The following is a 25,823-nucleotide window of genomic DNA, read 5'->3' on the forward strand; positions in this document are numbered from 1 at the left end:
AAGAATAGATCACTCGGCATCGACACAACAATAGACACGCACTGGGGCTCCGCGCGTGCACATGAACAAGCCACTCGGAATATACAACAATAAAACTTAAATTTCGATTTAAAGCTTTCGTGACTGCAGGGATTCATCTTCTTGGTTCTTTCGGTAAAGTCACGTAGAATGGAAATAATAAAATAATAACTTAATAAAATTAATAAATGTTTTCTCCTACAACATCGGAGTGCAGCGCCACATGAAATACGCACTACAATGACAATAGTTTAAAGCGATTTGAAGCATGTTTTATTTTTAGAATGGAACCATGGTTTTGGGGGGTGGGGGGGGCAGAGCTTTGTGACGTCACATTTAAGGGGGGGGGGTCTGACTTTGTGACGCCGTGTGACGAGTGGGGAGGGGTCAAAATTGCGTGACGTCATTTATGGACGGCCCCTTTTGTGTTTTCAACTTTGTCGGTGCCCCCAGGGCGCTTTGAGTCCTCGTTTCACTCCCACCGCCCCACCCACCCACTCACCATCATCCTCACCACGCCATCACCACCACTCACCATCCCCACCACAATCACCACTCGCCATCCCCACCACCACCATCATCACCATCACCACCACTCACCATCACTACCACCCACTCCACGAATCAGCGTCTCCATTAGCGCAAGTTGTGAGTTGTGAGGCTCGCAGCGATGGTGCTGGCTCTGGTGAGTAAACGTGTGCCGAGTGGTGGGCATCCACCACACCCACATCCACAACACACCACACTCACACAAACACCACACCCACACTACATCCAACACCACAACACACACCACACAAACACCACACCCATACACCACCACACAAACACACCACACTCACACCAACACCACAACCCACACTACACCACCAACACCACATCCACACGCAACACACAACACCCACCACACACAACACACACCAACACCACACCACACATACACCACATTCACACCACACTCACGCCCCACCACACCACCACCCACGCACCACACTCACACCCCACACACACGAGTCGCATGAACCAGAGTTGGGTGTAGCCCGCGCGGTGTGTTACAAACTCCCTTGCTCTGCCGTGTTGTTGTGGAGTTTGTCTGTGCGTGTCTACGTGTGCGTGTCTGTTTGTGTCTGTGTGTCTGTCTGTGTGTGCGTGTCTGTCTGCGTGTGTCTTTATGTGTGTCTGTGAGTGTGTCCGCGTGTCTTTGTGTCTGTGTGAGTGTGTGTCTGCGTGTCTGTGTGTCTGTGTTTGGGTGTCTGTCTGTCTGTGTGTCTATGTCTGTGTGTCTATGTGTGCGTGTGTGTGTCTATGTGTGTGTGTTTGGGTGTTGCTGGCCACCCACCCCCTCGTGTGCCGTTCCGGCCTTCATAGGTGCTGCTACTCGCTATAACAGCACTTGCCCCTGCAGCCTGTTAAGGCTACACGGGGGATCTTTGTCTTTGTGTGTGTGTGGGGAGCGGTGGCGCAGTGGTTAGCGCTACGCTGCGCCACGAACCTGGGCCCACCCGAGTTCGATTCACACACAACACTCACACCCACACTACACACACACGTAGACACACACACACATAGACACAAAGACACACACAGACACACATACACATAGACACACAGACACATATACACACACACGTAGACATACACACACACGTAGACATACACGTAGACACACACACGTAGACACAAACATAGACACGCACACATAGACACACACGTAGACACACACACATTGACACACATACACATATACACACGTAGACATACACACACGTAGACACACACACACATAGACACAAAGACACACACGTAGACACACACACACGTAGACACACACACATATACACGCACGTACACACACACACACGTAGACACACGCAGACACACATACACGTAGACACACACACATAGACACACGTAGACACACACACATAGACACACACACACACGTAGACACACACATAGACACACACACACATATACACACACGTAGACACACGTAGACACACACATAGACACACACACACATATACACACACGTAGACACATATAATTCAATCGCCAAATGCTAAATTGTTATTTAGCGTTTGCCGCGTTCTCTCGACCAATCGGAGGGCGCCTCTCGCGCGTGGCGCCACCTCGGCAGCCAATGGGAGCGCGACCCTCTCGTCTCCCCCCTCCCCCCCCCAACGGGCCCGTGAACCGTGGGGGGCGCTTTGCTCCATCCACTGCTGGATGGGAGGTTTGGGTGGATGGGGTTCGTTTGACCATACTTCACCACGCTGGGCCGTGCGGTGGCTGTGTGGGGGAGGGGGGAGGGGCAGGACTGACGTCTGTGCAATTAACAAAGAGCTTCATAGCTCATCGGATTCCTCCTGGAGTCGAATGACAAAGATTCTGATTCGTCACTCGCCAACTGATGTTGTTAAGCCGCGTGGCTCGCGATCAAACTCGGATGACCGAGTTCGTATGGGGCGCCACGGTGGCTAGGAGATGTTAACTACCTCGCCTGGTGTACAGGAGGTCCTGGGTTCGATCCTGACGTCTGCTGCTGTATATTTGGAGTTTGCGTGTCTCTCTCATCATCATCACGGTGGCTAGGAGATGTTTACTACCTCGCCTGGTGTACAGGAGGTCCTGGGTTCGATCCCGACCCTGACGCCTGCTGCTGTATACTTGGAGTTTGCGTGTCTCTCCCATCATCATCACGGTGGCTAGGAGATGTTAACTACCTCGCCTGGTATGCAGGAGGTCGTGGGTTCGATCCTGACCCTGACGATGTCTGCTGCTGTATATTTGGAGTTTGCGTGTCTCTCCCATCATCATCACGGTGGCTAGGAGATGTTAACTCCCTCGCCTGGTATACAGGAGGTCGTGGGTTCGATCCTGACCCTGACGATGTCTGCTGCTGTATACTTGGAGTTTGCGTGTCTCTCTCTCATCATCACGGTGGCTAGGAGATGTTAACTACCTCGCCTGGTCTAAAGGTCGTGGGTTCGATCCCGACCCTGACGATGTCTGCTGCTGTGTATTTGGAGTTTGCGTGTCTCTCTCATCATCACGGTGGCTAGGAGATGTTAACTACCTCGCCTGGTACGCAGGAGGTCCTGGGTTCGATCCTGACCCTGACGCCTGCTGCTGTATATTTGGAGTTTGCGTCTCTCTCTCTCTCATCATCATCACGGTGGCTAGGAGATGTTGACTACCTCGCCTGGTATGCAGGAGGTCGTGGGTCCGATCCCGACCCTGACGACGTCTGCTGCTGTGTATTTGGAATTTGCATGTCTCTCTCTCTCCCCGTGGTGACTGCGTGGATTTATCTCCGGGTCCTCCGGCTTTCCCCTCCACATTTAGAAACACGCTTTCAGAGTATTTACCTGCTTGCTGTACATTTCCACATGATGGTGATGAGCCGCTTTGCTGAGCTGTCGTTTGTGTGTCGGAGAACATGCGCGTGCGGAAGTTGATGTTGCAGAGCTAGCTCGGATCCCGTTCTGGGCAGTAACCCAACACAACGTCCCACTAAAATGTCACTCGGAGTTATCACGACCAACGGACGGACTTTGACTGGCAGATATTTTGCTGATTGATAAGAGTTTTTTTTACTTGGGTTAGATCGCTTAAAATATATAAATGTGTCGTTAAACCCGCCACCAACCTGCCACAGCCAATTGGTAAGGGGTTGTCACGTAAACAGAACGTGCCAATTCGTCAGTAGTACAGCACTCACCGCTGTGAGAGTAAACCCACTGCCGCATTTACAATTCAAGTTCATTTATTAGGTATAGCCCTGTGAGCCATTCGGCTCTTGAATCGGGTGCAATCGTAACAAACAAAAACATGAACATGAGTGCAAACAGAAAATCCAAGAAAAGACAGCAAAATATTGCAGAAAAAGCACCGTACATCAACGCTGTGCAAAAATCCCAGTGGGATGCAAGTCAAACAACCAACAACAACCACAAGACAACTTAGATTAAGGCCATCAGTCTAACTCTGTACTACAACAAACAAACATGGCTAAACCAATACACTTTTCGAAATCACCAAAATAAAGCCATGAAACCAATGAAACAGTGATCATAGGAACTGTGACGGAATTTTCACAATAAACGGCATAAACAACATTTACTACCAAAACCCTGCAGCCGTAGCTGGCTGCATGAGTCACTCCACAACAGCAGGAGCATCAATCGGAGTATTATAATTTTTCAATGCACCTTTAAGATCAGCACACTAAATCAAAACAGCGACTCTTCGCCGGACAATTACAACAAAGCAGCCTCGTCACGCGACAGCCTGAATTGTGGATTAATCCTCCCGCTTGTGCTCCCTCTCCCGCCTCCCTGCAGGTGCTCACCGTGATCCTGGGCGGCCTGGCGTTTGCGATATTCATGCTCAAGGGGTTATTCTTCGGAGGCTCGGCGGCCAGCAAAGACCCCGTCACTCTCAAAGATCCCAGCATCAAGTACCCGCTGCGTTTGGTCGACAAGGAGGTATCGGGGGAGGGGGGGGGGGGCACCGGGTTCGATCCCCGACGGTGTTTTTGAAAATCCGGCACCACTCCGAAGCCGCCGGATGATTATCGATGATCTACTGTATCTGTCTTTTTTTTATCGGATTATTTTTTCCTCTTACTCCGTCTCCTTCTGCTCACAAAAAACAGTCGGGGGGCAAAGGTCATCTCTGTCGGGAGGCCCTGAACTGGTGGTACAAGTTACACGCGTGTGTGTGTGCGCGTGTGTGTGTGGGGAGCGGTGGTCTAGCGGTTAGCGCTACGCTGCGCTATGAACCCGGCGACCCGGGTTCGATTCCCGCTCACGGCCAACACCGGTGACCATTATCTGAACCGGTCTCGGGCCTCCCCTAGGTCGACTCAGCCTCAAATTAGTACCTGGTGCGGTGTGTAAACATCGCCACTGGGGAGACAAAGGCGGTCGGGCGTGGTGCTGGCCACCCACCCCCTCGTGTACCGTTCCGGCCTTCATAGGTGCTCGCTAACAGCACTTGCCCCTACAGTCTGTTAAGGCTATACGGGGGATCTTTATCTTTGTGTGCGTGCGAGCGTGCACGTGGCCCTCTGTCAATCCATTCGCCGAATGACGGTCTCCTCTGCATTCCACGTGGGCCAGAACGCGCCCGCCCGATCTTGTTAGACCCCCCCCCCGCAGGCGCAAACAAGGATTGAGCCGGGAATGGCGCTTGGAATCTCGGGACGGGCGACCGCCCTGCACAACAACAAGTCGTTGCAGGGCTGCCCCTGGGGCGACAACGTTTCGGGCACCCAGAGGGCAACGCAACAAAGGCCACTTTTGTATTTCTGCGACAGCGCTTCTGCGTAGTAGTAGTAGGTTTTTACCCTTTAAACTGGTACAAAACTGACACCTTTATACAAGGCATCATGTTTGCAATAACCTCAACACAAGCAGTCAAAATGCAAACAAAAGAAACAACTCGGATAATGGTAATGATATGCACTGTCCTTAAAGGTGTCAGTTTTGTACCAGTTTAAAGGGTAAAAACCTAATACTATATTTTGCCACTGGTAAAGGAGGTCTCATAGTGTAAGCGCTTCTGCGCTTTGCTGCTTCACCAAGCCCCGTACTCTCCCAGTTTGGTGAAGTGTGGTCGTGTAAACCCGCACGACCCCCACCCCTATGCCCTGGGGAGACCCCTCATCCAGCATGATTGTGGAAGATTGTCGCACTTCACATGCAGCAGGTCCCCAACTAGCACCTGCGATTGGCACGGTGCGAAAGAAGTTGTACGTACGTAGGTGCCATTGACACAGCCACTGTGAACCTCCTGAGAGACACGGAGGAGGCCCGGAGTTTAAATCTGATGGGTTCCGGCCGACTGGCTCCGACATGGCCATTATGAACGTCCCGAGAGAGGCACCCAGAACTAGGGCTTGAACCCAGGCAACTGAGCGGGATGGCGTGTTGTCCCGCGTTACTGTCATTTGAAATAGCTGCGTCCTTGGGGCATCGCCAACTTCTGGTATGGATTTAGTTTTTTTTTCTAAATCAGAGTCCAGTGAACCCTTTGGTGTGAGCGTGTTTGTGTTCAACGCACGTGGGTTCAAGGTCCGGTGTTTGTCCGTGTCCCGAGCGCCTGGGTTCAAACCCCGGTTGGTTCTGAATGCCTCTCGCTCCCTCCGGAGTTTCGCAATGGCCAGGTCAGGCGCGCCTGTGACCTACGCGTATGATGTCATACGTGGGAATCTAAGCAAGGGGTTCAGACCGGGGGAGGGTTGAGGCGGTTGCAGGCCCATGGGGGGGGGGGGGGGGGACACGTGACAGGCAGCAGTTGGCAGTGCAGCGACATCCATTGTTGAACTTCACTTTTGTGCTCCCAGGTTGTTGTTGAGTGAAATGCGGAACGTTTTAAGGAAACGTTCTGACCATCAAACGAAGACGGTCACCACATCGCGCGCTTTCGGATGCGCTTCTGCGGCCGTCTGGAACGCCCTTCCAATATTAGGAAGTTACTGGGAGCTGTGCACTTTTAAATCATCGAGATTGATAAAGTCATTTCTTTAGAACAGCTTTTTGTGTTTCGTTTGGTCGGCCTTGCCCCACACCTCCGATTGTTACGGTTGGCTACGTACGGTGAGAAAGAATATCGTAATGGGACCTTCCAACACTGTTTGAAACTCGGCTCTAAAGTAAGCTGTCTCTCTGGTTTGGACCAATCGGTGTCAAAGACAATGCATCATCAACTACCAGAGCATGCTTTTTTGTTTGCATGTTCACCACAAGTATATGTGCACAATGCAGACATGATTCCTTGCAAAAAGGTTTCTGTTTGGTGTTTAAACATCTTAACTCGGCTCTTTTATTGCCAGAAAAGGGTAAAACCAATTCTTATATGGTGAGAAAGAACTTCAACATATGTACATTAACGACGAGAAGCCCATCCAGACACAAAGTTCTAAAGAAATGAGTGTTCACGTATGTAATGGTGGGTCGTTCCATACGTGGGTATGTCACTCGGCCCGTGAGTAGGTGTGGTTGCGACAGTCCAATGCGCCGGGAACACAGTAGCCGGGCGGCTCCTCGTGCCGACTCGGCTACCCGCAGAGGTCGCAACCGGGTATCCGATACCCGTACCCTACCCGATACCCGGCTACCCGTACCCAGCCGGGTACGGGTATGGGTACCCGTTTGCGACCCTGGTGCGGCCGGGTAGGGTAAGGAATCAAAACCCATTTGCGACCTCTGGCTACCCGTGGTGCCTCCTGCCGTGTCGGCCCCCGGTGACGGCTGTTCTCCCCCCCCCCCCCCCCCTCTCCGTTTGTCCACTCGGCAGATCATCAGCCACGACACGAGGAAGTTCCGCTTTGCACTTCCGTCTCCGCAGCATGTGCTGGGACTGCCCGTGGGTGAGTCCCTGTCGCTGCAAGGATGGGATACAATCGTCGTTGTCGTCGGCGTCAGCCGTGGTCTATCCACTGCTAGATGAAGGCCTTGCCCCAAGTGGCCGCTTGCGGCGCTCCGTCTCGTGCCTGCGCGCCAGCTTGTGACGTCGCTCGGTCTCCGTGGTGGGCGCCCCCTGCCTTGAGTGTCGGGGTGTCGAGGGCACCACGGTGGATAGGAGATGTTAACTCCTTCGCCTGGTATGCAGGAGGTCGTGGGTTTTCGATCCCGACTGTGACGACGCCTGCTGCTGGTTTTGTCATTATTTAACGAGTAAATACCCCGCGCCTTCACGGCTGATGCGCTACGCTCACGGAGCAGCGTGTTTTTCGTGTCCGTTCCAAGAGAGCGAATTTCACATTCATGATCTGAGACTTAAGCTCCAGGGGAGATCATCTTTCGGGATGAACGTATTGAGTTCTGCCTCTCGGGAGATTGGGTTTCAGGTTCAGAGTCTTGAAAGAACTCCAGGAGACCAGGTTACAGGATCTTGATTGAGACCCAAACAATTGAGACTCAAACGTAGTCAATTTTATATTTTATTTTATTTATGGGGGACTCTTTTTGCCAGTATCAGGATGATGACAACAAAATAATAGGCTTAAGCCTTTCCAGCAAGAACACAGGGTGGTTATAAGATGTTGAAAGACCAAATACTACGAGGCATCAAGCCTGCATTAACCACAAGCACTTGTGGTAACAATGCAACAACCACAACAAAATGTGCACTGATAAGGCGTTCTCCTTGAAACTGATTGGCCTACACCAGAGACGGCCTCCTTGATGGCCTTGTCTCACCGCCGGCGTTAGATCGGAGAAACGCCAAAAGGCAACCAGCACAAGGACAATGCAAACATTAAAGCATGAATAGCTCGGGATCGAGCCGTAAGAGATGATAAGCTACTAAAGTGTTGTGCGTGTTTGTGTGTCGTTGATCGCTGCCAGGTCAGCACGTGTACCTGACGACCAAGGTGGACGGGAACCTGGTGATCCGGCCCTACACGCCGGTGTCGCGCGATGAGGATAAGGGCTACGTGGACCTCGTGGTGAAGGTGAGACAGTCCCGTCACCCGGGTGTCACGTCACCCGGGTGTCACGTCAGCGCCGTCGCGTCACCGCCGTCAACATCACCCCGGCGGTGCTAGTTTAGTTAAACTCTTAGTTTTTTTCGGTAAAGTCACGTAGGTAAAAAAAATGAAATTAAAATTAATAAAAATAAAATAATAATAAAAATCACGACGTTTCGGAGGCAACACAAGTCTCCGTCTTCAGGTGGGACCGTCACAGCCAGATTTGCTGCAGCAAGTGAGGCAGGGATTCCAAGATGCAAGTTCTTAAATACAAGTTAAGGGGGAGGAGAGGGGGGGGAGCTTATCAGAATGTGGCAGCCAATGAATGGAACGTATTGGGGAGGGGGGGGGGGCGGGGCTAAAAGAGAGCACGAGGTGTAGTAGACATGGACGTGTTTGTGCGCAAGCCCCTGTTGGTGCACATGATAACGTTTTACCTACGTGACTTTACCGAAAAAACTAAGAGTATGAATCCTTGCAGTCACGAAAGCTTCAAATCTAGAATCAGTTTACTCAAGTTGTAGTCCGTGCGTGACATCATTTTCTCAGTCGTATGGATGTACGTCGAACTTCTTTCGCACCGTACGTAGCCAACCGCGCTAATCGGAGGTGCGGGGCAAGGACGACAAACTAAACGCAATAAGCAGTTCCAAAGAAATGACTTTGTCAATCGAGATGACGATTGAAAAGTTCCATAGCTCCAGCGGCTTCCTAATATCAGAAGAGCGTTCCAGACGGCCACAGAAGCGCGCGGTGCGGCGACCACCGTCTTTGTTCGATGGCCAGCCGACAGCCGCTGCTGCGAGGATAACCGGAGGTGACGCGTGTGTGTATGTCGCGTGACGTGTGTGTGTATGTCGCGTGACGTGTGTATGTGTCGCGTGACACGCATGTGTGTCGCGTGACGCGTGTGTACGTGACGCGTGTGTATGTGTGCGTGTATGTGTCGCGTGACGTGTGTGTACGCGTGATGCGTGTGTGTGTACGCATGCAGGTCTACTTCAAGGGCGTCCACCCGAAATTCCCAGAGGGCGGGAAGATGTCCCAGTACCTGGACCAGATGAACATCGGCGACGGCATCGACTTCCGCGGGCCCAACGGCCTCCTGGTCTACAAGGCTCCAGGCGAGAGGGGGACACGGTGACGTGGGGCGGGGGGGGGGCAGCCTCCCGTGCAGTGGCATCAGCAGCGTGGTTGGCACGCCCGGGTTGGGTTACCCCCCCACCTCTTCGACCCACTGGCGCGGGAGCAGTTGCACCGCCTGCACACCTTGATGGCTACGCCACTGACTGAACCCGAGCAGAGACTTTAAGTCCGTTGTGTCTATGAGCTTTCTGAATGTACGCCACTGAACTCTAGGGGAGTCCAGCAGCTCTGAGCCTCTTGAATTAACAATGGACCCTTTGGTAGTCTTAGTCTGGATCAGTATTATTCATTGCAAGGCCCCATGGGGGGCCACTGGCACCCCCCCCCCCCCCGGCCAACACACGAACATCATCATCATCATCGTCGCGCTTTGTCCCGCGCGTCGCACTGCGAGCGAGAATGCTTTTCTCTCGTCGCTCGGCGGCAACGCTCGGATCGACCGCGGAGTTTGATCGCCGGCCCGATTCTCTGCCTCCCCCCCCCCCCCCCCATCCAGGAGTCTTCGCCATCCGGCCCGACAAGAAGTCGGAGCCGCAGGACCGCAAAGTGCGGCGGCTGGGCATGATCGCAGGCGGCACGGGTGAGCCCGCCAGCGCTGCCACGCGCTGTTACAGCGTCGTCCACATTGAAAAATGCGTTTCTTCAGAACTGCTTGTTGTTGTTGTGTTTAGTTTGTTTTACCCGCCCTCCCGCCGCGCGCCTCCAGTTAGCGCGGTTGGTTATGTACGGTGTGAAAGAAGTTCAATATGCATGCATACATACTCACACAGAGACCCATAGACTCACACAGAGACCCATAGACTCGCACAAAGACCCATAGACTCGCACAGACCCATAGACTCGCACAGACCCATAGACTCACGCAGAGACCCATAGACTCGCACAGACCCATAGACTCAAGCAGAGACCCACAGACTCATACAGAGACCCACAAACTCACAGAGAGGCCTACAGACTCGCACAGAGATCCACAGACTCGCACAGATACCCATAGACTCACGCAGAGACCCATAGACTCGCACAGAGACCCACATGCTTGCAAAGAGACCCACATACTCGCACAGAGACCCACAGACTCACACAGAGACCCATAGACTCACACAGAGACCCACAACTCACACAGAGACCTATAGACTCACACAGAGACCCACAGTTTATCCTTTCCCGCGCACCACCGATGAGTGTGGTTGTGCGTACACTGCACGACGATGTCGTACCTCGCACGGTCCACGATAATCGTTTTTTAGATGGCGTTGGTCAGCGCTGTGCGTGCGTGCGTTTGCTAACAGCACTTGCCCCAACAGTGTGTTCAGGCTGTACGGGGATCTTTGTATTTGTGGCCCAGCGCTCTGTGTCCGGTGTCGTGTTCAGGAATCACTCCGATGCTGCAGCTCGTGCGGCAGATCGTGAACAATCCCGCAGACAAGACCACGTGCCACCTCATCTTTGCCAACCAGGTGGGTTCAAACGCCACAACACTCCCATGTCACACCACAACACTCCATGCCTCACCACAACACTCCATGCCTCACCACAACACTCCTCTTCACACCACAACACTTCATGCCTCGCCACAACACACCGCTTCATAACTCACCATGGCACAGGAGAACAAACCACAACATGCCACACTATGCAATGCCGCAACACACCATGTCGCACCATAACGTACTGCACCACAACACACAATGCCACAACACACCATGCCGCACCACAACACACCACTACCACAACACACCACGTCTGAATTGGTCCTGGGCCTCCCCTAGGCCGACTAAGGCGCGTACCTGGTGCGATGTGCAGGTAAACATCGCCACTGGGGAGACAAAGGCGGCCGAGCGTGGAGCCGGCCACACGCCCCCTCTCGTGTGCCGTGACGGCCCTCATAGGTGCTGCTACTCGCAAACAGCACTCGCCCCCCCCATCAGTCTGTCACAGGCTACACGGGGGATCTTTGTCTTTGTGTGGCCGCGTGCAGGAGGAGAAGGACATCTTGCTGCGTGCCGAGCTGGAGGAGGTTGCGGCTGAACATCCGCAGAAGTTCAAGCTGTGGTTCACACTCGACCGCGCACCACAGGGTACGGGCCACACCGCAAGCCAGACGGCCACCCACCCGCCTGCCTGTCTACCTGTCTAAATACTTACCTCCTCACCTACCTACCTACCCATCCATCAGCAACAACACTGCCTACCTACATACCCATAAGTCTAGCTGCCCACCTACTTGCCTGCCTGCCTGCCTGCCCACCTTCCCACCCACCCACATATCTCTCCATTCACCTGCTTAAAAACCCCTACCCCCTCACCAACCTACCATCCATCAGCCCAACTACCTGCTTGCTCAACTACCTACCACCCCACCTATAAGCCTATCTTTCCTGCACAACTACCCACCCATTTACCTACCTATCCACCTGTTTTATCTGCCCACCGACCTCTCCACCCGACTACCTGCTGCCTATCCCGTTGTCTGTCTACCTGCTTGCCGACCCCACCTTTCCACCCACCCATGTGCCCTGTCTAACCCCCCTAACCCACCACGTCGTGGCTACCTCGTCGACGCCTCGTGATCAGTCCCGCCGCTAGGGGAAGGCGACGAAACACGAAAAAAAACAAGGCGGTTCTAAAGAAATGAGTTCTCTTCCAGGTTGAAGACTCACTTAAATATTGACTCATATTCTTTGGGTCTTTCGGTCAAGTCACGTAGATAGATTCAAGGAAAATAACAAAAAACTACGTTTCGATCACAACACAAGCAATCGTCCTCCTGTTGACGATCGCTTGTGTTGTGATCAAAACGGCGTAGTATTTTGTTATTTTTCTTTGAAGCTAAGTAATTTTACCGAAAGACCCAAAGAATATGAAGACTGCTTGTTGTTGCGTTTAGCTTGCTGTCCCCCCCACCTCGCACTTCCGATTGATACGCGGTTGGCTACGTGCCGCGGTGCGAGAACCGCGAGTTGGCCCCCACGGCCTTCGGCGGCGGGGGGGGGGGGGGGAAGGCCTTGGTCCGGCGGCGGTTAGATTGAACCACCGGCTGACGACGTGACCACGATAACGAGTCGGTGGCCGCGTTGTACCTCCGTGTCTCCCCTCCCCCCCCCGCAGGCTGGGAGTTTGGCCAGGGCTTTGTGAGCGCGGCGATGGTGCGCGGCACCTGCCCCCGCCCTCGGCCGACGTGCTCGTGCTCATGTGCGGGACCGCCGCCCATGCTGCAGTTCGCGTGCAACCCCGCGCTGGACGAACTGGGATACGCCGCCACGTCGCGTTTCGCCTACTGAGGTCGCGCGCGACGGGACGACGCCGGGCGGGGGGCGGGACAGCTCCTCGGCCGATCGTCGAGACCGGCGCTTGTCCGCCCGCTTACCAGTCGCTCACTCATCTACTCCCACAGTGAGGTTGAGACTTGCTTATTCGCTCGCTCACTTCGCGCACAGACAAGTCATTTCAGGCAACCCATTCTCCCTGAGACACTCGCCCACTCGCACACGTCGATTCACCCAACCGTCGTTCGCTCACTTCCCACAGTGAGGAGACGCACTGGCACACACTTACTCACTCACACTCACTCACACACACTTACCCACTCACACTCACTCACACACACTCACTTACACACTCTCTCATACACTTACACACTCACCCACTCTCATACACTTACCCACTTACACTCACTCTCATACACTCACACACTCTCTCACTCACCCTCATACACTTACATACTTACCCACTTACACACTCACCCACTCACTCTCATACACTTACACACTCTCATACACTTACCCACCCACTCACTCTCTCACCCTCATACACTCACTCACCCACTCACACTCACCCACTCACTCTCATACACTTACATACTTACCCACTTACACACTCTCATACACTCACTCACACTCACCCACTCACCCTCATACACTTACCCACTCACTCACACTCACCCACTCACCCTCATACACTTACCCACTCACCCTCACTCACTCACTCACTCGTACACGTATTCACCCAACCATCCGCTCGCTTAGCACCCGTGTAACGGCTTGCAATGTTGACGGCGCTATAGAAATTGTCGTTATTATTCTTCGCTCTCAGACGCCGCTGTTGTTGTTTTTGTTGCGTGCGTCGAGACCAGCGAAGCAGGGCTCACGGCGAGGCTAGGGCAGAGCGCTACTTATGCCACTGAACGTGAAACCACGACGAGACCAAAAAGCTAACCTTGCAGAGGTTTCGGCCTCATCACATCCGTCCATGTCTGGCCAAAGCGTCATTTGCAATGACCCCTAACCACAGCCCAACCCGAACCTCGGCACTGTTTGTACTGCCGCCTTTGCTAGATTTTTTCTGGATTGCGCTTAACTGGGTTAGAACTACATCTGGGAGGTGAGCGGTGACTACGGTGAAGTGCGATCCATCACTCACACGACATTGTGTTCTCGAGTGTGGGACTATGCGAGTCTGTGGGTGTCTGTTTCGAGTCGATCTCTGGGTTCTCTGTGCGAGTTGTTCTGTCTTCTGTGCGAGTCGTATGAGCGTATGCAGGTCTCTGGGCGAGTCTGTGGGTTTTGTCTGTATGGATTTCTGTGGGTCTCTGTGTGGGTCTTAGTCTATGGGCCAATGCAAGGCGGTGGTTCTGTGCGAGTCTGTGACTGGCGAATTGCAATCATTGCTCGTCATCGCGCACAAAAAATATGGAACCCCATCTGGCTAACAGCGGGCACCATCATAATTGGCTTTTCCAAACTCACTCTGCAGTTACAGACCCAGTCTGGTGCTGTTTCAAACAGGGCAAACAAAGGTGCCTATTTGTCTCTAATCCTAACCTGGACCCAAACTCCAACCTCGAACCGTGAGCCACACTACTTAGATCTGTCGGCCTCCCAGTTCAGTTTGTGCTGAAATCTACTCCCGAATTCCGTTTCTGCACGCGAACGATCCCAGGGAGACGTGGTCTTCCGTTGGGGAGATGTGCAAACATTCAAAACGCGGGAGTGGCTCGTTGGTACCTTGGAATGGAGTTTGCGAATGACGGATTTTTCTCTTTTTGTACACGATTTCCTTAATTTCTAATTAAGCCGAGCCTCGTGCAGGATTAACTTAAATAAACGCTACACGTGCATTCAAAGTGAGGTATTTGTGTCTTTTTATATTATCGTAATTTGTGAAACGCTTAAAACGGTTAACAGATTTTCACTCTGTGTTCATTGAAATGTGGTGGCGTGTTGCTTCATTACGCAATGTTTAACTGACAACAGATTTGTCCAATTGAACATGCCACTTGGGCAACACCAGAATACAGTGCCCACTGCTGTCCGTACACACTTAACAGCGAACACCCCCCCCCCCCCACACGTACACGACACTTGTTCTAAGTGCTTATCTGGTATCGATGTACCCCCTCGCAAGAGCTCGCAGTCCCAGTGTCTCCTCTGATTAACACTGTTGGCTACGTACGGTGCGAAAGAAGTTCAACACACACACATACATACGTCCCCATACCCAGCCCTCCCCATGTCTCGTGTTGCCTGAGCATCTGCGGGTCGCTATCCCCCGTGTCACGCTATTCCGGTCCCCTGTTTCCTTGTGTCCTGCCGTGACCCCTGCATCCTCCATGTCTCTCCCCGTGTCCCACCGTCTTCCCATGTCCTGCTGCCTCTACCTGTGTCACACCATCTCCCACCTCACCTCCGTGTCTCTACCCGTGTCCCACCGTCTCCCACCTCACCTCCATGTCTCTACCCGTGTCCCCACCGTCTCCCACCTCACCTCCGTGTCTCTACCCGTGTCCCACCGTCTCCCATCTCACCTCCATGTCTCTACCCGTGTCCCACCGTCTCCCACCTCACCTCCGTGTCTCTACCCGTGTCCCACCGTCTCCCACCTCACCTCCATGTCTCTACCCGTGTCCCCACCGTCTCCCACCTCACCTCCATGTCTCTACCCGTGTCCCACCGTCTCCCACCTCACCTCCGTGTCTCTACCCGTGTCCCACCGTCTCCCACCTCACCTCTGTGTCTCTACCCGTGTCCCACCGTCTCCCACCTCACCTCCGTGTCTCTACCCGTGTCCCACCGTCTCCCACCTCACCTCCGTGTCTCTACCCGTGTCCCCACCGTCTCCCACCTCACCTCCGTGTCTCTACCCGTGTCCCCACCGTCTCCCACCTCACCTCCGTGTCTCTACCCGTGTCCCACCGTCTCCCACCTCACCTCCATGTCTCTACCTGTGTCCCACCGTCTCCCACCTCACCTCCATGTCTCTACCCGTGTCCCCACCGTCTCCCACCTCACCTCCATGTCTCTACCCGTGTCCCACCGTCTCCCACCTCACCTCCGTGTCTCTACCCGTGTCCCACCGTCTCCCACCTCACCTCTGTGTCTCTACCCGTGTCCCACCGTCTCCCACCTCACCTCCATGTCTCTACCCGTGTCCCCACCGTCTCCCACCTCACCTCCGGTCACCGTGTCCCACCGTGTCTCCGCCCCCCACCGTGTCCCCGGCTACGCCTGCTCAAGCTCCACGAGCACGCCGCTGCAGTCCTTGGGGTGCAGGAAGATGACGGGTTTTCCGTGCGCGCCCAAGCGGGGCTCCGAGCCCAGGGGGCGCACCCCCATGGCGCGCACGGCACTCAGCGCCGCCGCCAAGTCGTCCACCTCAAGGCACACGTGGTGCAGACCCCCGCTGGCGTTTTTCGCCAGGAAGCCTGCAGCACCAGGAGAGAGAGAGCATAGACGGGACAGTTAACCCCTTGCCCATGATGTACGCGTACGTCAACAGTACACGTACATCGGAAGTACAGGTAGGAACAACAGTTCCGCACTGCCCACCAGGGATTATTTGTCTGTCGTGCATAGCCACGCCCTCGATTTGTATTTCATAGAGCGCTTCGGGCGGGCTCAGCACCACGTGACGCGCCGCCCCCCGCAGCTTGCGCCGCGTGACACGGATCGCACGAATGCGCCGTCCAACCAAGTTCCTACCTGCCCACTCTGAAGGAACGTGTTTAAAGGCCATGTTAAACTCAACTTTTGATCTCACCAGGTAAAGCTACTTTTCACAGATGTCCAGTAGGGGTGGGTCAGAACGTTCCAACAATACAAAAAAAACACGGTAGGAGCAAAGTATAGGAAGCTAAGCAAATCACTAAAAAAACATACAAATAAAACTAAACTATTTTATTTTACCAGGTAAGGCCCACTGAACGATGTAGCTCTTTTTCAGAAGCGGCGTGGCTATTACACATGATCGCTCAACCAAGTTATAGCGACAGCCAAATCTGGAAATGCATGCCGATTCTAAACGTGGAGGGAAAAACCGGAGGATCGGGAGAAGAAAATCCACACGACCACAGGGAGAATAAGCAAACTCCGAATACACAGACGTCAGGGTCACAATCGAACCCACGACCTCCTGTATACCAGGCGAGGTAGTTAACATCTCACCACCATGCGGGAGGGCCCGTGGCACAGTTTGGCGCCAGCTACCACAGAGTGCGGTCAGTGTCGCTACGGTTCTCTGCGGTGAGATGTCTTTTAAAAACAGCGGCGCCTCTCTAAATAAAATTATCGCCGACCCGCTCGCGCTCTCCAAAATACAGCGGTGAAACAGAGACACCCACCCTGCGACTTGCAAAATACACGTCTCGGAAGGGCCAAAGGGTAAATAGAGCAGTAGCGTTGGGCAGACGATGAGAACAAAGGTGGAACACGCGGAATATGCAAGACTGGACGCAAATATGTCCCGAGGCAGCCGTAAGGACGTAGACTAACGATGCGGGACAACGCGAGATGGCGGAAGATGCCGGGTGTCACCTGCGATGGGACTTTTATCTCCCAGCGGCTCCAGGAGTTCAATCTTGGTGTTGCCCAGGTCCACGAACACCGTGGAGACACCGTGCTCTGGCAACGGCACGACGCCACTCACCTGCGGACGGTAATCGCGCGGCACTCGCCAAAACTGCGGCCGGCGGGCTGCACGCAGCAGGGAAAACGATCCGCGTCTTGGCCAACCGCGGCAAAGCGGTCCTCGCTAAGACGTGGCCGGCAGGTTTGAATCTGTGGCGAACCACTGGCGGACGCACGGCACGCACCCCTTTATCCGCGGATAAAAGATAAACTCGCTCGCTCACCAACCACGGCCGATCAATTTTAACCACGGTAACTATTGGGCATGGCAAACCGCGTTTAGCTCTCCACGGCAAGCAGCGCTCACAAACCGGGGCCAATAGATGTTAACACGGGCAAACTGCTTTAGCCACAAAATACCTTTGAAACAAGAACGTTTTCAATCGGTAGATATCATCTGCTATGACATATGTACGTATACATTTTAGCGGTATAAACCCGGCAACCTGAGTTAAATTCCCACTCATGTCGAACACCAGTGACGAATATCTGAACCGGTCCTGGGCCTCCCCTAAGTCAACTCGGCCTCAAATGAGTACCTGGTGCGGTGTGTTAACATCGCCACTGGGGAGACAAAGGCGGCCGGGCGTGGTGCCGGCCACCCACCGCCTCGTTTACCGTGCCAGCCCTTAATAGGTGCTCGCTAACAGCACTTGCCCCAACAGTCTGGTATGCACAAGGTCGTGGGTTCGATCCTGACACTGACGCCTGCTGTATATTTCGATATCACCCAAAAAAAAACCCTTTATGATGAACATTGGTCATGAAAGCCTACGTGTAAAAGTGTATAAATTAAGTCTGTGTGTCTCTCCCCGTGGTCGCGTGGATTTTTCTCCTGGTCCTCCGGTTTTTCCCTCTGCATTTACTCAGCCCTGCTTACGAGCACTCGGATTGACCAACAATTGGCGCCCCGAGTGCGCGTGACGTAAACATGGTACCGTTAGTCAAAATGTTAACGGTAGCCGGAATACACGGGGTCCCTATGGGAGGCGAAACGTTAACCGACGTCACTGTGGAACCTCGGGTCTGCTGTATCGTTTAATCGGAGCGAGACATCCTTGCCTGTGCGCCTAGCACGTCCCTGTAGAGCCGCGTAGCCGCCTCCAGGTTGGGCACGGCCACCGCCACGTGGTTGAGGCGTCCCAAGCCCCACAGCCGCTCCCCGACGGCTCCCGGGAGCCTGGGGAACAACGGGGCCCGGCAACGCTGATGATGATTACCAGAAGAAGAAGAAATCCCCGGAACTCTTAATTGCGCCCCTTTGATCTTCTTGGTTCTTTCGGTAAAGTCACGTAGAAGGGAAATAAAAAATAATACAAATAAAACATATAAAAGACAGCGTCATTCAGACGCTGTCTTTCCGACAGACCTGGTCTTCACCTGAGGACGGCTGCTTGCGTTGTGACCGAAACGTCGTGAGAATTGTATTTTATTATGTTTTATTTTTATTATTTTATTATTTCCCTTCTACGTGACTTTACCGAAAGAACAAAGAACATGAATCCCTGCAGTCACGAAAGCTTTAAATCGAAAAATGCACCCCTTTGGTTCTCAATCGTAAAAAGAAGCAATGTTAATACACAGGTTTTGATGAAACAAAGTAAGTTTTAACTGATGTGCCCGTGCTTAATTTGTGTTTTCGATGATTTACCTTCTAAAAAAAAAGAAATCTGGCCACGTCTCGCTCCCCACAGAAAGGGCATCTCACACCCCCAGTGGTGGTTAAGAACCACCACTGCTCTAGTGAGTGCCAAACCAACTAAAGGAAGTGTTAACACAATGATCACTCTTCTCCACGCTGTCACCCCCACTGGTGGAGCAGTGGCCCGGAGCACGAGTTCGACACTGCTGATGATCACCAAAGAGGGAGACTGCCCAACTACTTGCTCGGCGAGGGGGGGAATTAACAAGTCACGATTCACTTTCACTGCCCAGCAACTGGGGTGGAGTAAACACAGTCCTGCTGAGCGAGCTGGTATGAACGTTGGGTTGCTCGGTCAATGGCCAGGGTCAACGGCGGCGTGGTGTATTCCGAAAATATGCCCGACTGTGAGGACGGGCACAAGCCGGCGTGAGTAGGTTAAACATTGAGTTTTATAAGGGAACCACGGGGTGACCAGCCCCTCCTCACCCAGCCCTCCTCACCCAGCCCCACCCTCCCACCCAGCCCCACCCTCCCCTCCCCACCCAGCCCCTCCCCACCCTCCCCTCTCCACCCAGCCCCACCCCTCCCATTTTTGGATGCACGACGGACGGACACAATAATCCCCTGTGGGCTGGTGTAACCAGGAGGTTCCAACCAGTATTATTTTATAGCTATTTTCAGAAGTGACCTGGCCACAAATGATAGCTAGACGAAGTCGCTTATCATCACGTGGAAATGTCTAGCAGCAGACAGAGACTCTAAACGCGTGATGTTGATTCTAAATGTGGAGTGAAAAGCCGGAGCCCAGAGAAATATCCACGCAACCACAGGGAGAACATTCAAACTCCAAATATATAGATGTCAGGGTCGTGATTGACCTCACGACCTCCTGCTTCCGCGAATAATATCCATAACAGGTTTAATAATTTCGATGTAAAGCTTTCGTGACTGCAGGGATTCATCTTCTTGGTTCTTTCGGTAAAGTCACGTAGAATGGAAATAAAAATAATAAAAATAAAACATAATAAAATAATTCTCACGACGTTTCGGCCACAACGCAAGCAGCCGTCCTCAGGTGGAGAACATGCTGTCGAGAAGACTCTGTCTTCTCTATTATTTTTTACCTACGTGACTTTACCGAAAAAACTAAGAGTATGAATCCTTGCAGTCACGAAAGCTTCAAATCTAGAATTCGTGTCTCATCAGCCAAATGCTGGTGGTGCGCTGTGCCAGATGTTAAAGCCTCCAAAATAACTCTGGATAATGGGGAAACCTCTAAGGCATGGGAGTCATATGAGTTAGACGCAAATTATTTCGTGCACAACTCACAATAACAACACAGGCTCGTCGTAGAGAACTTGAATAAAACAATCAGCGATGACTCCTTAATTGACTACATATTGTTCACCACAGAAACAATACAAGCAGTGGACAATGACTTTTAAAATGTGCAATCCTGGGGCCGATGGGTTGCATCAACAAAATACTTATATGTAGAGACATAGTCCACTCATGCGTTTTGTCTCCATTATCTAATGAGCCGTTGGTGGAAATTCCACATTCTTATCGGCGGGACCAAGTCCATCCACAGCACAACAATCACAAAGTGGTAGGTATTTTACCGGCCCTAAAAGACAAAAAAAAGTACTGGGCAACCGCAGAAAGTGAAGCCAACTTGAGGCCACACACACTCGACACCAACTCCACGTTGCTATGGCCGGGACGCTTCACCGCCGCCACCACCACCACCCTCACCCGGTGTGTTGAGCGAGGCCCCGCCGTGTGGCCGTGCCGCCTGCGAGGGGGCCGAGACGGGAGGCCGCCGAGCGCCTCGGGACCCCGAGAGACGCCGCCGCCGCCGTCGTCTTCGACAGCCTCAGCAGCAGTAGCAGCTGCGTCCTCAAGGTCGCCATTGCTATCGGTGACGTCATCGCGGATCGATTCGATTAGTTCCGGCGGCGGAATCGCGCGAGTCGATTCTGTCGCCGGAAGTAATCGAACCGATTCGCACAACCGGGTTCCGACGAATCGAAACGTCGCGATTATCACGCGTTGTGTGTATTGCAATGGGAATCGAATCGCGTTAAACTTTAAAAAAAAATTGGAATCGATCGTGGTGATTGGCCGCGCCGTACCGCCGGTAAGTCCTCGCTTAACGCGCGTTCGCACAACGCGTTTTCGCTATAAGGCGAATTCTCTCGTTGGGCGGGAACACTTTTCGCACAACGGTGCAGAGACTTATGAGCTTCTTGAATGTACACCACTGCACTCTAGGGGAGCCTCAGTCTAGCAGCTCTGAGCCTGTTTTGGTAGTTCAAGTTCATGTATTAGGTATAGCCCTGTGAGCCATTCGGCTCTTGAATCGGGTGCAACCGCAACAAACAAAAAACAAAAAAACATCTTAAAGTGAATATGTGACTAAGTGCAAACAAAAAATCCAAGAAAAGACAGCAAAATATTGCAGAAAAAAATCACCATACACCAACACTGTGTGCAAAAATCCCAGGGATGCAAGTCAAACAACAACAACAACCACAAGACAACTTAGATTAAGGCCATCAGTCTAACTGTACTACAACAAACAAACATGGCTAAACCAATACACATTTCGAAATCACCAAAATAAAGCCATGAAAGCAACGAAACAGTGATCATAGGATCAGTGTTGTTCAATCGGCCAAAGCCCCCCACCACCCGTTATAGCGCGGTTTCTGCGCAGTCGACGACGAAGATGTCTTCTTGAGCGGTGGTGGCCGAGCGGTTAAGCGTACAACACGCAGGATTGTACGGTGCCCTCAAGTTAGTTGTCCCGCCATCTCAACTTGCGTGGTGCGGCGTGCGTACACGTTTTATTTACGGGGGGAAATTTTTTCGCTTTTACGCAGCACTTTTTGCAGGAGTGCGTCCGCTACTGCTACGACTGCCGCGTTAAACGAGGACTTACCGGCCAACTCTCCAGATAATTGGGGGTCGATACCGGGAAATTGATGGAATCGCTTGTGATTTTGAATCTAATTTTAACCATCTCTGCACCCCCCCCACCTCCCCACCAAAGTAAGGAACCACATTACTCATACTGGTAGGAACCACCTGGTTCCACCAGCCCACAGGGAATTATTGTGTCCGTCCGACGTGCATTCAAAAATGGGAGGGGTGGGGCTGGGTGGTGAGGGGCTGGGTGGGGAGGGGCTGGGTGGGGAGGGTGGGGAGGGACTGGTGGGGAGGGTGGGGCTGGTGGGAGGGGTGGCGCTGGGTGCGGAGGGGCTGGTCACCCCGTGGTGCCCTTATAAAACTCAATGTTTAACCTACTCACGCCGGCTTGTGCCCGCCCTCACAGTCGGGCATATTTGCAGAATACACCACGCCGCCGTTGACCCTGGCCATTGACCGAGCAACCCAACGTTCCTACCAGCTCCCTCCGCAGGAATGGTGGGTCACCCAATCCCAATTCACTCTCAAGGGTCAACCCCCACACCCCCATCCCGGCTCGGGTTCGGAAATCGGGCAAAGGTTGTCAATTCAACTATGGAAAACAACTTCTTGGTTCTTTCGGTAAATTTTTATTATTTCCCTTCTACGTGGCTTTACCGAAAGAACCAAGAAGATGAATCCTGTATAGCCCATGAAGACAAACATTACAAGTATGTATTCATCATTAGTATACATTTATCATTAAACTTGTTTAAAGCAGGAAAGAATCAGACTCTCAAGGCAAATCGAGAGGGACCCTGCTGATGTTTCGATTTAAAGCTTTCGTGACTGCAGGGATTCATCTTCTTGGTTCTTTCGGTAAAGTCACGTAGAAGGGAAGTAATAAAATAATAAAAATAAAACATAATAAAATCAAATATTTCTCACGACGTTTCGGCTACAACGCAAGCAGCCGTCTTCACCTGAAGACGGCTGAGAAATATTTGATTTTATTATGTTTTATTTTTATTATTTTATTACTTCCCTTCTACGTGACTTTACCGAAAGAACTAAGAAGATGGACCCTGCTGAGTTATTTCGGTAGAGGGCGACAATGAGTTTCCCCAAACGAGCAATTTTTCTCTTTTAACATTTGGATCTTGGAAGATTTTTCTCTCAAATGATTTTTTTTACAAATTACTTATTTGTATCTATTCAAAGCAATTGTTTTATTTACAAGGTAAGGACCCACCGAGCTATAATAGCTGATTTTCCAGAAGCGACCTGGCGAGCCAAATACTCTAAACGCGCGATGTTGATTCTGAATGTGGAGAAAAAATCCCGGAGAAAAATCCACACAAACTCCAAATATACAGCAGACGTCAAGGTCGGGATCGAACCCACGACCTCCTGTTTACCAGGCGAGGGGGTTAATATCTCGCCACCGTGGTGCCGCCGATAGCCACTTAACTAACTTATAAATGTACTTTCTCGTACACTTGATCAATCACCAACTCTCAACGAAGACCCCGAATTTTTGGACAAATGCAAACTTGTGGGCTATCGGTTTTCAATTTCTTTCTCCGGGGCAGCACTCACACGTGGTATTCGGGAGTGAAGCGCGGTGTGGTCACACGCGCACACACACACACTAGGGAAGCAAACAGGCGTTTGTTTACAATTTTGTATTTAAGAAGCATGCGACGTCACGTACACACGACTCGACAAGACAACACTCTCCCCACCGGGAGTCTCGGCAGAGATTCTCCACTCGGGGTGACGGTAGAGGCCCTCCGCTCTGGGATCGGTCGGGTAGTTTGGCTTACTCTTCTACGCTGGGCGCAAGTCTTGGAAGAGATGGGAGTATCCTCGCTTTAACGCCACCACGTTGCGACCTGCCAATTGACGAACAGCGGTGTAGCCATTTATACTGCGGGGTGAAGAGCCGGTGGAATTCGAGAAACTTGTGTCTTCGTTTCAACTACCATGGCAGCATTTCGAAATGTAGTGATTTAGCAATGACACTAGACTCTCGATAATCTGTGTGCGGTTTTTCCGATTTGCGGATTAACCATGCACATGAGATTTTAACATAAATTAACAACTAATAGATTTTCCCTTAAGCCCAAATTATCTAAAAACGGTGATACATTGTTATTCTTGGAAATGTGTATTGCAAGTCACGTGCTTAAACCGAACAAACATTTTTCTCCGGTGAATCAAACGCGATCTCCTCTACAGTACAGGAGTTACATATCTTTACAACAGTGGGGGCGGAGTTTGATTGATGTTGATTGGCGTGGCTCTGCTATCATCCACTTAGCGGGCCGAGTCTTCTGCGCGGGAGCAGGAAAGTGTTATCATCACTGAGCACGTGCATCCATCGATGGATAATTGTGGATTATCCACGATTTTTACTTATCCATGGCCATTCTCCCATCATTTAGCACGCGAAGTCGAGTCTACTGTCCTCAATTAAAGTATGTCAGACATACCCCATAACTGTAAAAGCTCCCCACAAAATGTAGTCTGGCGTTAAGAGGTTTTATTCTAGCGCGGTGTCTCCCCAGACAATACGTGACCACTCCTCTGTTGTCGGTGACAAATCCCTTTGAGATACTGTTACAACATCATGGCACCAACTGGGATATAATGGCAATGTGAATACCGCAAACCCGTTGTTAGATCATCATCAAAGGAAATTAAAAAAAACATATTACGTATTGTCGTAATTGTTATTAAGCACTTGCCATTTACCCGCTATGCTCACTCATCCCAGGAACGCAACCCCATCCTTTCCCCACTGGAACCGGGTTTCTGCATTCGCGAATCCTGCATGCGCGAGCGTTTTCAAGAAGGTAACCCTCCCGGAGAAGAGAGGCTTTCACGGTACAACTCGAAAGACGCAACGCATTTGGAGAAATGGTCAGGCTGCATCGGAGGCAGAGGTCGCAAACGGGTTTTGATTACCCGTACCCGGCCGCACCAGGGTCGCAAACGGGTACCGTACCCGTACCCGGCCAGGTACGGGTAGCCGGGTATCGGGCAGGGTACGGGTATCGGGTACCCGGTTGCGACCTCTGATAGGAGGTTAACACTGTCAAGCATTGAGGTGGCGGTGTGCAGATCTGGAGTTTAAAATGTTGGTGTCAGCAAACACGCGATTAATCTGGAGTCTCTTGTTGAGCAAGTGCTGCACAACTGGGACGATTCACTCCCTCCCGTGATTCAATTACTTGATCGGGTTTCCCGGGAACAACTCCAGAACCCATACCACCTCATGGTCCAGTAAGTAGTTGGCGTCAGTTGAGAGGGGATTAAGTCATGGAAAAAAGTGATCCATCTGTGTCCATCTGTGGGGAGATGATACAATATAAACTATCAAAAGTCGATGACAGTTTTCCAATGTAGCTCACTTAAATGATCTTAAATGCAGATGGATCATCAAGTTTTTCCAGGGACATCCATCAAATAACACATTTTTGCCAATTCGTAAAGAGGATCCACCGTGGCAACAAGGGTTTAACACCCAATTCACACGTTGGGCTTAAAGTAAAATGCAATCCCATCTGAAGATGCTGTCATATGCATCGGACAAAAAAGTCCACTATCTGTGCGATCCAACTCACAAGAGTAGATTTTTATAAAAGCACTTTTTGTCTGTTTAGTTGTGTCCTTACCCGCACGTCCGTTAACACGGTTGGCTACGTACGGCGCAAAA

At 52.0% G+C, this 25,823-nt stretch overlaps 1 protein-coding gene and 1 pseudogene across 1 annotated transcript; one reads left to right on the forward strand and one right to left on the reverse strand.

Annotated features, from left to right (window-relative positions):
* Window positions 1–510: 510 nt before the first annotated feature.
* LOC133360421 (NADH-cytochrome b5 reductase 3-like) lies at window positions 511–13,007 on the forward strand (annotated as a pseudogene).
* A 3,118-nt stretch (window positions 13,008–16,125) lies between these two features.
* Window positions 16,126–21,136, reverse strand: LOC133360282 (methylmalonyl-CoA epimerase, mitochondrial-like). Its single transcript, XM_061578920.1, has 4 exons — window positions 20,948–21,136; window positions 18,610–18,727; window positions 17,455–17,566; window positions 16,126–16,346 (listed from the first exon to the last, which is right to left on the reverse strand). The coding sequence occupies exons 1-4, from the start codon at window positions 21,121–21,123 to the stop codon at window positions 16,144–16,146; spliced, it is 609 nt and encodes a 202-aa protein (XP_061434904.1). The 5' UTR covers window positions 21,124–21,136; the 3' UTR covers window positions 16,126–16,143.
* Between the last annotated feature and the right edge of the window lie 4,687 nt (window positions 21,137–25,823).

Source organism: Lethenteron reissneri, chromosome 68, assembly GCF_015708825.2.
Source record: "Lethenteron reissneri isolate LAM-NWPU_2019-01 chromosome 68, ASM1570882v1, whole genome shotgun sequence".
NCBI lineage: Eukaryota > Metazoa > Chordata > Hyperoartia > Petromyzontiformes > Petromyzontidae > Lethenteron > Lethenteron reissneri.